Below are 11284 nucleotides of genomic sequence, written 5' to 3'. Positions count from 1 at the left end.
AAAGAAAAAAAGAAGACACAAATTACTATTAATAATATCAGAAATGAAAGAGGGGCCGTTACTACTACTGCCATGGACAGTAAAAGGATAGTAAGGGAATATTATTAATATACAGAACTCTTTTCCCACAAATTTGGGCCAATTCCTTGAAAGACACATTCTACCAAAACTCAAACAAGGAGAAATAAATAATATGTGTAGAACTATGTCTATGCAAGAAATTGAATCAATAATTAATAACCTTACAAAAACGAAAGCACCAAGTCCAGGTAGGTTCACTGGTGACTTCTACCAAACATAGCAATTCTCTACAGTCTCTTCCAGAAAATAGAAGCAGAGGAAATACTAACTCATTTTATGAGGCCACCATTACCCTAATACCAAAACCAGATAAAAACATAAGAATGGAAAAATACAAATCAGTATCTCTTATGAACATACATGCAAAAATCTTCAACAAAGTATTAGCAAATTGAATCCAACAGTGTATAAAAAGAATTATATACCGTAATCAAGCAGGATTTATTCCAGATATACAAGGCTGATTTGACATTCAAAATTTAATTAATGTAATCTGTTTCATCAGTGGACTAACAAAAAAATCATATGATCATGTTTGCATGTGCAGAAAAAGCATTTAACAAAATCCAACACCTGTTCATGGTTTTTAAAAAACAAACCTCTCAGCAAACTAGGAATAGGAGGAAATTTTCTCAACTTGATGAAAAATGTCTACATAAAACCTATAGCTAACATCATACTTAATGGTGAGAAGCTGGATGCTTTCCCTCTATAATCAGTATTATGCTGGAAATCCTAGTTGCAATAGAGTAAGAAAAGGAAATAAAAGATATGCATACTGAAAAGGAAGAAATCAAATAGTCTTTGTTCATAGATAACATAATTGTCTATGGAGAAAATTCCTGACAACGAAAAAAACAAAACAAAAAAAACACCAACTCCTAGAATTAATGAGGTTATTCTGCAAGGTTGCAAGATACAACGTTAGTGTAAAAAGTCATTCTGTTTCCTATATACCAGCAATGAACAATTGAAATTTGAAATTAAAAGCACAATGTCATTTATGTTACCATCAGAAAAAAAAGAAATACTTTTTATAAATCTAATAAAATATGTATAAGATCTGTATGGGGAAAACCACAAAGTGCAGATGAAAGATATCAAAGTAGATCTAAATAAATGGAGAGATAGTCCATGGATAGGAAGAGTCAATATTGTTAAGATGTCCGTTCTTCCCAATTTGATCTGTAGAGTCAACGCAATCCCAATCAAAATCTCAGTAAGATATTTCGTGGATGTCAACAAACTGATTATAAGGTTCATTTGGAAAGGCAAAAGACCCAGAATAGCTAGCACAATATTGAAGAAAAAGAACAAAGTAGGAGGTCTGACATCATACAACTTCAAGATTTACTGTAAAGCTACAGTATTTACTGTAAAGCTACAGTAAAGCCAGACAGTACAGTATTGGCAAAAGAAAAGACAGAAGAGTAAGTGGAATAGAATGGAGAGCTCAGAAATAAACTCACACAAAGATAGTCAACTGATCTCTGACGAAGGAGCAAAGGCAATATTGGAGAAGAAATATTCTTTTCAACAAATGTACTGGAAAAATTAGACATTCATATGCAAAAAAATGAGTCTAGACACCGAGCTTACACCTTTCACAAAAATTAACTCAAAATGAAATCATAGAACTAAATGTAAAATGCAAAACTATAAAACTTATGGAAGATAACACAAGAGAGAACCTAGATGACCTTGGGTTTGGCAATGTGATTTTAGATACAACACCAAAAACATGATCCACAAAAAAAAAATTGTTAAGTTAGATTTCTTAAAATTAAAAACTTCTGTTTTGCAAAAGATGTTTTTAAGAGAATGAAAAGACAACCCAAAAACTGTGAGAAAATATTTTCAAAACATATCTGATGACGAAGTTTTATCTAAGAGTCTTAAAACTCAACTAAACAATGGGAAAAAATATAAATATATACCTCACTAAAGAATATATACAGACAGCAAATAAGCATTTGAAAAGATGCTCAACATCATATGTCATTAAGGAATTGCAAACTAGAACAGCAGTGAGATACCACTATATACCTATTAGTGGTATCTAATCAAAAAAACTGGCAATACCTAATGTGGAGCAAAAGGAGCTCTCATTCATTGCTGGGGAGAATGGAAAATGTTTATAGCAGCTTTATTCATAATTGCCAAAAATTTGAATCAACCCATAAGTCCTTCAAAAGGTGAATAGATAAACAAACTATGGTGTATCCACACAGTGGAATATTATTCAGTATAAGAAAATGAGCTACCAAGCCACACAAAAAAACATTAGAGGAACCTTAAATGCATATTGTTAAGCGGAAGAAGCCAATCTGAAGAGGTTACCTACTGTATGATTCCAACTAAATGACATTCTGGAAAAGGCAAAACTATGGAGACAGTAAAAAGATTGGTGTTTGTCAGGAGTTTAGAGGGAGGGTGGAGAGATGAGTAAATGGAGCATAGGAAATTTTTAGGGCATTGAAACTATTAAGTATTATACTACATACAATGATGAATATATGACATTATGCATTTTTCAAAACCCGTAGAGCTATGCAACACAAAGAATGAAGCCTAATGTAAACTGTGGACTGTAGTTAATAATAACGTATCAGTAAAGGCCCATCAAGTGTAACAAATGTACCACACCAATGCAAGATGTTGATAATAGAGGAAACTACTAGGGTGGGGGAAAGAAGAGATAAGGAAGATTATGAGAACTCTCTGTGTCATCTGCTGAGTTTTCTATAAATCTAAAACTTCTAAAAGTGTATTAATTTAAAACAAAAATGACAAGGCAGATTTGAAAAGGAACAAAGCAGAACTTTTAGAAATAAAAATATTAACATCACAATTAGATTAGCAGACTCAGGTGAAGTGAGAATTAGTGACCTGGAAGAAATTACTCAACAGTATCACAGAGAGAAAAGAAGATGGAAAGTGTGGTTAAAAGACGGTGGAGTTCTAGAAGGAGAGAATAGAGAGAATTATATTCAAATGATAAAGATTAATCACATTTTAAAACTCAGAAATTTATAGACTCTAAAACACAATGCATAACTATCAAGATAAATAAAAAAGAAATTGATACTAAAATGTGTTGTAGTGAAATTTTAGAACACCAAAGAAAAAGATAAAATCTGAAAAGCAACCAGATAGAAAAGGCAAATCATCAACAAAGAAATGATTAGAGACTTGCAGCAGACTTCATGTAAGCATCATTGCAAGATAGAAAATATTGGAGTGCTATCTATGATATGTTGTGAGAAAATAACTGTCTACGTAAAATTGTGTAACCTTCTGGGGTATCTTTTGAGAATGAGGGTGCAATAAATACATGTTCAGAAAAACACTTATTGAGACTTTCCCCTAATAAATCTTTACTAAATGAAATTCTAAGGAATAGTGAGAATGAAATTTTTTAAAAAGCTGTAAAAATAAGAAGTTATTTTCCATATAAAATTTTATGACAGACTTTTGGAGAAGAGTGATTAGATTTAGTGTTTTACGTCCATTGTATTGTTTGCGAGGAGTGTTGAGATATTAACTTTAGACTTCTAGTTGATGAATATGCATAATAAAATATCATGAATAATCAATTAAAGAATAGAAATATAATATACAACTTCCAAACCAATAGAATTAGTAATTGAATTATAAAGTGAGCAACAATAACGGTATTTTTAATCAACTAAAGAAAGGTAAATAGTAAAAATAATAAAATAAAGCAAGACAAAAAGAAAGCATCAAGTCCAAATATAACACAATATATAACACTAAATATAATCACAATAAATACAAATATATTAAACTTGCTAATTAAAGGACAGAGATTTTTTTATATTGAATGAAATAAAATCCGGCCATATGTCATTTAAAGAGATACATCAAAATAATAAAGAGCAAATAATTGAGAGCAGAAGGATAGATATATGAGGCAAATACTAAAGGAAAACTTAGCTAGCTATGCTGATATTAAACACAATAGGCTGGGCACAGTGGCTCATGCCTGTAATCTCAGCACTTTGGGAGGCCAAAGTGGGAGGCCAGGAGTTCAAGACCAGCCTGGGCAATATAGTGAGACCCTGTCTCTACAAAAAATAATTTAAAAAAAATTAGCTGGTCTTGGGCGCCTGTAGTCCCAGCTGCTTGGGAGGCTAAGGAGTTCAAGTAAAAGCTATGCTTGTGCCACTGCATTCCGGCCTCAGCAACAGAGTGAGACCCTGTTCTAAAAAAACAAAACAAAAACAGAAAAAACACAACAAAATAGGCTCTAAGACAGAAAGCTTTATTAGTTATAAAGAGGGTCACTTCGTATTGATAACTAGTTTACCATTTAATAGTTATTATACAAAGTTATATTCAGTAATAAAATATCCTCAAATTTATAAAGGTAAAATGACCTCACATTTATAAAGGTAAAAAATGATGAAAATAAGGGATACATTGATAAATCCACCACCCAGGTGGGAAATTTCAACATAGCTTTCTCAATTATTATAGTACAAACATATCAAAGGTTAAGATGATCTGAACAATGCATTTCACAAAATTGATACACTAGACACATGTAGAAATCTTCATCCAATAATTAGTATATTTGGGAAAGAAAAAGAAAGAAAATATCCAAAAACAAATAAATTATAAATTCAGGTTAGCATTTACTGCTAGTGATAGGGTGTGTCAAGCGGAGGATGGGATCAGGGAGAAACACACAAGCAGCTTCAGTAACTAGTGCTTGAATGGTGTATTCATGGTGTGTTTTAATATGATGGATTTTAACTCACATTTATGAACGTAATTCTTTTGCACTGTGTTAATTACGGCATAATATAAGAAAATTTGTTGCCCAAATACACTCTTTATTCTTCAGCATGTTTTAGATTTTATCTTGGTGTGGGAGGTATTGTATTTCTAATCTTATCAGGAAAGATGTTAGGCAATGATTCATGTCCTCTGCCATCAGGCATTCCATTCCAGGTAACATTAACTAAGTGCCTACCACATCCATTATGTCTTTTAATACCAAAAATAACCCATAAAATGTCCATAGGCAGTTATTTCTTCACAACCGCAATGGAAAGAAAATTAGGTTTATAAGCTAATCCATCCTATTCTCTTGGAAACCTAGAGTAGACAGGTACCTTCTTTCATAGGCTATCTGTTTCTTTTGCCTTTAGTTATAGCATCACAGAATTATATAATGTAATAAGTCAATATTTGTATATTTTACAAATGAAGAAACAGCAACAGCCAAGGAACTTAGAGTCAGATATTTCTTCTACTTTCAAAGAGCTCTATAGTAGAAAAGTCCACATCTTTACTTACACTTATTTTGAAATTCAACAAACTGCAAAGCAAAATTTTCTGGTTTCTCATATGGACATTAACAAGCCTTTGAATTGACATAATTTGTAAAGTTTAAAATGAATAATTTTTGGCAGCATTGGGCCATAAATTTTAAGGCAGAGCTTGAATTGTTTATTTCATTTTCCACAAACTCATATTTAAAGGAACTTTTGTGAAAAGAAAGATGTTGAATCCTCATTTCTTCATTTAGCAAATTTGTTTTGGGCATTTATTAATATAATATGAAAGGTAGGCACCAAAAGATGACACTAACTTTTAAACTTTTTTTAACTTTTCATTTTTAAATAATTTCAGATTTATAAAAATAAAGTTGCAAAAATAGTGCAAAGAATTCCCATATGCCCTTTGCCCATATTCCACAATGTTCTTATATAAACACAGTACAATTGTAAAAACTAGGAAATTAACATTGCAAAAACAGTGCAAAGAATTCCCATATGCCCTTTGCCCAGATTCCACAATGTTCTTATATAAACACAGTACAATTGTAAAAACTAGGAAATTAACATTGATACAATATTATTATATAAAGACCTTTTTCAAATTTCAATAATTGTCCCAATAATATCCTTTTTTCTGGTCCAGGAGTCAGGCTATCGTTACATGATGCATTTACTTTTTATGTCTCATTAGTGTCTAACTGGGAACAGTTTTTTAGTCTTTCTCTTTCTGACCTTGGCCCTTTAAAAGAGTATAAGACAGTTACTTTGTAGGATATGCCTTATGTTTAATTTTGGATTTGCCTGATGTTTCCTCATGATTACATTCAGGTTTGCCTTTTGAGTAAGGATACTACAGAAGCAATCTTGTGTCTTTCTCAGTGTATCATATCAGAACACATGATGTCAATTTGTCCTATTATTGGTGATGTCAACTTTGATCACTTGATTAAGGTGGTGTCTGCCAAGTTTCTCCAGTGTTAAAGTTACTGTTTTTTCTTTTGTAATTAATAAGTATCTTGAGGGGAGATACTTTGAGACTACATGAAAATTCAGTTTTTCATTACACTTTCGCCCACTGATTTTTACTACCCATTGATGATTTTTTCCTGAAGCAGTTATTAACATGGTGCTTGACAAATGATGACCATCTAATTCCATCGTTCCTTCACATCTGTTAGTTGGAATTCTACTATGAAGAAGAGCATTTCCTTATCCCCCATTTATTTATTTATTCATTGAAAAAAATTTATATCGTTATGAACTCTTGGGTGCTTTTTTCACTCTATGGGTAATAATTTATTACTATTATTATTTACTTTGGTGTTTAAATTATCCCAGTATTGTCCATTGGGAGCTCCTTAATGTTGGCTCCTGTGTCCTTTTATTATGTTCCCATCAATTTTTGAGCATTGATTTCTGGGACTACAGTATTCCAGGTTCATCTTGTATTTTTGCTGCTATAGCCCTGAAATAAACCATTTCTCTAAGAAGCCCTTGTCAGAGAAGAACATGTAGATAGAATTCAAAACTTTTGAAATTGCCCAAGGAAACTGAAAACAATCAAATATTATGGAGGTATTTGTTGTTATTATAAGCTGGGCCTACAAAAATATTAATGTGGTAAAACTAAAAATCTTAACTTTCGGCATACCAGGAAAATAGCCATCACATTTACCATCTGGTTCCAATGGGTCCTTTTATTTTTTAACTTTTAAGTTATTTTATGAGTAATTTACAGAAGTAAGAATAAAGAGATGGTAAAAACAACAAAATAAGAATTTAAACATAGCAAACCAAATTTTTATTTCATGTTTTCCTGGTTTGGGAGGTATATATAACCTGAAATGGTCAATGCCTTTGAATGCAACTAATTGCTCGCCAACTGTCATATATGAACCTGGAACATAATCATGTCATAAATACTGATTCCAGGTTTTAAATACATCTCTAATAGATTACAGCTTATTACTTCTGGTTCTTCTTGTATACACATTATCACAATGTAATACTCTTGAAAAGTTCAAAGGCTCATAATTGTGTAGAAAAGAGGAGAGCCATCTTTTTCTTCCATAATTATTAATACAAAAAATTTTATTTTAAATTTTATAAATGTCAATTAGATTGATCAACCCAATGAACTTTTTAAATTTTTATATATCCTTTCATTCACCCTTACGTATATACCTGCCTTCAGTATTTGCCCATTTATGAAACATGTCAAGTAAATTTTTACCCACAAATGTTATAAAAATAAAAGAATTGTCATATGTCCTTTTACCAAAACAGGATGGTCCAGGTTCTTATTGAAAAATATTAATGATGAAGTCCTTTTTGTTGAATGACTAATGGGTTAGAATATCCTATTTCTTTTTTTGTCTTTATAGCTTATACTGTTTACTCCTTGATTCTTGAGTTTGAGAAAATTTATCTATCTGAAATACTCATAGCCCAAGATTTTGCTTATAAGGTCATTTTCACCCTCATTAGTGAAGTCTTGAGTGCTTCTGTCTCTGCTTTTATATTTTCACTCATCTAATAATTGTGAAATGTCTTTCTCTGTTAATTTTCTCCTCTATCTCACTACGGGGAGAAAGCTAAAAATTCTGGATTCTTAACTGTGTTCAATGAAAGCTAAAAAAAATATTGCAAAGATGGCATGTCCAGATTTGTTTTATACCTTATTGAAAGATGACGTATTACTTTGGACAACAAAATTAGAAAACTGAAGGGTGATGTAATACTGATGCCTTATTTATTTATTTCAAGGTAATTCCATGATTTTTGTGTTTCCTTATTTATTATTTTATTTTTTTAAAACATAGTTGGAAATAGGTGGTGAGTGATGATGAAATAATTGTTAGGATAATAAAACAGCAAAACGTTTTAAGATATAGGAAATGTAAGATCACTAAGGTCGCATAATGTATCTTAGATTTATAAAATGATCAATGGACCTATATGATAATAAATATAAGATGAATTTTAGCCTATAAAAGAGTAATTTTACTCTTTGATCTTTGGAAAACCTCTAAGAAACAATGAAAGTCATGAAATATCAATCCCTGCCAATAGTTAAAACTCCTACACAAAGAAACTTAAAAAATAAACTTGGATTCTGTGGGCCCTGATGATATTCCAAGGGTTTAGAAGTTTGATTCAGCCATATAGTGAATAAAAGGAATAAGGAGCATTGGTAAGGCCTCTTCTTTTTTAAACCTGGTAATACCCTAGAAGTGAATCCTTAATGAAACTAACCCCTTAACTTTCTTCTTTTATTACCTTGAGGTCATATTTCTGTGGGAAAATTTGTTAAATGGAATGAAAAGAGAACTAGACCAGGAGTCTAAGAACTATAATTTTAGTTCATGCTTGGAGGACATTAACTATTACAGTTTTGTTTCTTGGTCTGAGGAATCCTGGAAACCATGTGTAGTGGAAAGAGCAGTAGCAGTCTTTGAATTAAAGCCACAGCAGAATCTGCTACTTCGGACTCAAACTCCTTGCCTCTCAATTTTCTCATCTTTGTTAGAAATAAGAAAATTCTCCCTCACAGGGTTGTATTAAATAAACTACTAGAGACTGTAAGAGCCTGGAGGGCTGGATCGCTCTTAATCATCTTTGCCTTTCCTGTGTCTGGAAGTATCTAAGTATTTGTTGGGTAAATGAATACGTTATGTTAAGCGTGTTTATGCATTGTATATTATAAACTGTAAAATGTTCTACAATTACAAGGTCATTTGTTTGTGATCAATACATTTGTATTAAGTGCTATACAACTTTAAGGTCTTTTCTTTCCCTTTATCTTAAAAAGCCTTCAGGAAAAGAAAGCTCTAGTTTAATCAGTGCCTCCTTTCACATGGGCTCATTGTTTTATCAAATCAGGGGGAAAAGGAAAGTTTCAAGACATTTTCTAGAATTTGGTATTTAAAAGTGTATGTTTATACTTATTAAGCCTTGTCTCTGATTATTTTAAAATGGCAGGTAATAACAAATCAGTTTGTCATTGTGTTTGTCCTGGCTGACTGGCTGACTGGTTCATACGTTCAGAAATTTTCATTGTGCTGTAAATTTCCTAGCTTAAAACATCTTCATGTGTTCTTTAAGATCTCATAGTCCAAAAATATTAGTTTGGGGTTCTCTCTTAACGTCAATAAAAATTTTAAAAAATGTTCCTGCCTACGTTTTCCCTTCTCCTTTAACTAATTTACTATAAATCTTGTGAGAAATTGACTTGAATAATTTTTTAAATCATTAGTTTCTTTGTCGTTTTAATATAATCTCCATTTAATATATAAGGAAACCAAGCTTCTTAAGAAATCTTAGAGAAACTAACTTGAAAGTTATAGACTGTTTTCCTTTGTTAAGCCATGAAGCCTACTCAGCAAGGGGAAAGAAATCTAATTTGGATTTATACATGCAACTTGTTTTACTCACTAGTTAGTTTGGTCAGAGTCATTGGTTTAGTTTAGGATTTGACTATACATTAGGTGAATGTTTATTCTAGCACCATCCAAATTTCCTTAGAAACTAGGATCTAAGGCTTGATGAATGTCAGTTTGATCCTATTTAACCCTTATGGATATTGGCCAGAACTTGTACTATCAATAACTATTTTCTTAGCTTCAATGTACGATCTATATGTGTGTGAGACTCTGTCCTTCCATCCTTATTTGTCTTCCTCATGAGTGGACAGGTTCACTAAAGGTAAGAACTATATTTAGTCTTTAGATGACATTGAAGCAAAAATCTTATACAGGAAATTCCTGAATTGAGAGTGAGTCTGGACTGGATACTGTTTAAGATCTCTTGCAGCACTTTAAATTCTATGCTTTTATTATATACCAGCAAGCATACAGAACAAGGATTACTACCATGGTACTTCCATATCACTGGGCCATTGACTGGGTTCGTCATCTGTGTCACTGATCCCATTCTCTTATCTACTCCCTTAGATCTTTATTAACAACGAGTGGCAGAACTCAGAGAGTGGGAGAGTGTTCCCTGTCTGTAATCCAGCCACAGGAGAACAGGTGTGTGAAGTTCAAGAAGCAGACAAGGTATGTCTTTCTTAGAAATAGATTCCCTATGAAATAACTTACCTTCAAATGGCAGGGCAGTAAACATATGCTCTCCAGACACCACCACTTACGCTCATACATCATTTGTGTGAGAGCTGATAGTTCTTCCTTTATTTGGAGTGTTTATCTTTCATCATTTGTGCCTTTTCCTCTCTAACAGGCAGATATAGACAAAGCAGTGCAGGCAGCCCGCCTGGCTTTCTCTCTCGGTTCAGTGTGGAGAAGGATGGATGCTTCAGAAAGAGGACGTCTGCTGGATAAGCTTGCGGACTTGGTGGAAAGAGACAGGGCAGTTCTTGCAGTAAGTAACTGAAGAACACATTAAGTCTTTACCCCAAATTTACCATTTCACTGAAATTTAGATCCCTCACTCTCTCTGTGATACACTGTGAAGCAGACCTGGGGAAAAAGCTAAAGAATGTATGATATACATGAGAAATGAGAGATGTGTGAATTTGGGGATCAGGTAGGGAAGTAGAGGGTCAGCTGAGTGCATCTTCTCCCAGAATTTTGAAGAAAAAAACCATAGCTTTCCATAACTGGTAAGGACCTTTCTTTCTTACCCCCGCCCAACCAAAAATAAGAGAATCACTGTGCTGCTTACAGAAAACCAACACCAAGTGCTTCTTTTGAAAAGTAAAGATTAGTTTTTACCTCCCCAGAGTTAACACCTCTTAACTAAAGAGAATCCTTCAGAAGCAGAGGGCATGATGTGGACACATCTGCTTCATCTGTCCTGCCATTTTCTAGAGCCAGTAGAAAGGAGAGACAGCTGGGGACAGCGACTTTCTTTCACTAAAATGATCATTTTTCTCA

General features: G+C 32.8%; 1 protein-coding gene across 2 annotated transcripts in view; it reads left to right on the top strand.

Annotated features, from left to right (window-relative positions):
• ALDH1A2 (aldehyde dehydrogenase 1 family, member A2) overlaps nucleotides 1-11284 on the top strand; it is a 101572-nt gene that overhangs the window by 30445 nt on the left and 59843 nt on the right. For both annotated transcript variants that reach the window (XM_012658072.1, XM_012658073.1), the window contains exons 2-3: nucleotides 10343-10447; nucleotides 10629-10769. In XM_012658072.1, coding sequence (XP_012513526.1) covers nucleotides 10343-10447; nucleotides 10629-10769 — 246 coding nt within the window. The remainder of the gene's footprint in view (nucleotides 1-10342; nucleotides 10448-10628; nucleotides 10770-11284) is intronic.

This window comes from Propithecus coquereli, unplaced genomic scaffold, assembly GCF_000956105.1.
Source record: "Propithecus coquereli isolate 6110/MARCELLA unplaced genomic scaffold, Pcoq_1.0 Scaffold57, whole genome shotgun sequence".
Classification (NCBI taxonomy): domain Eukaryota; kingdom Metazoa; phylum Chordata; class Mammalia; order Primates; family Indriidae; genus Propithecus; species Propithecus coquereli.
This window is presented reverse-complemented; position numbering and strand designations above follow the sequence as displayed.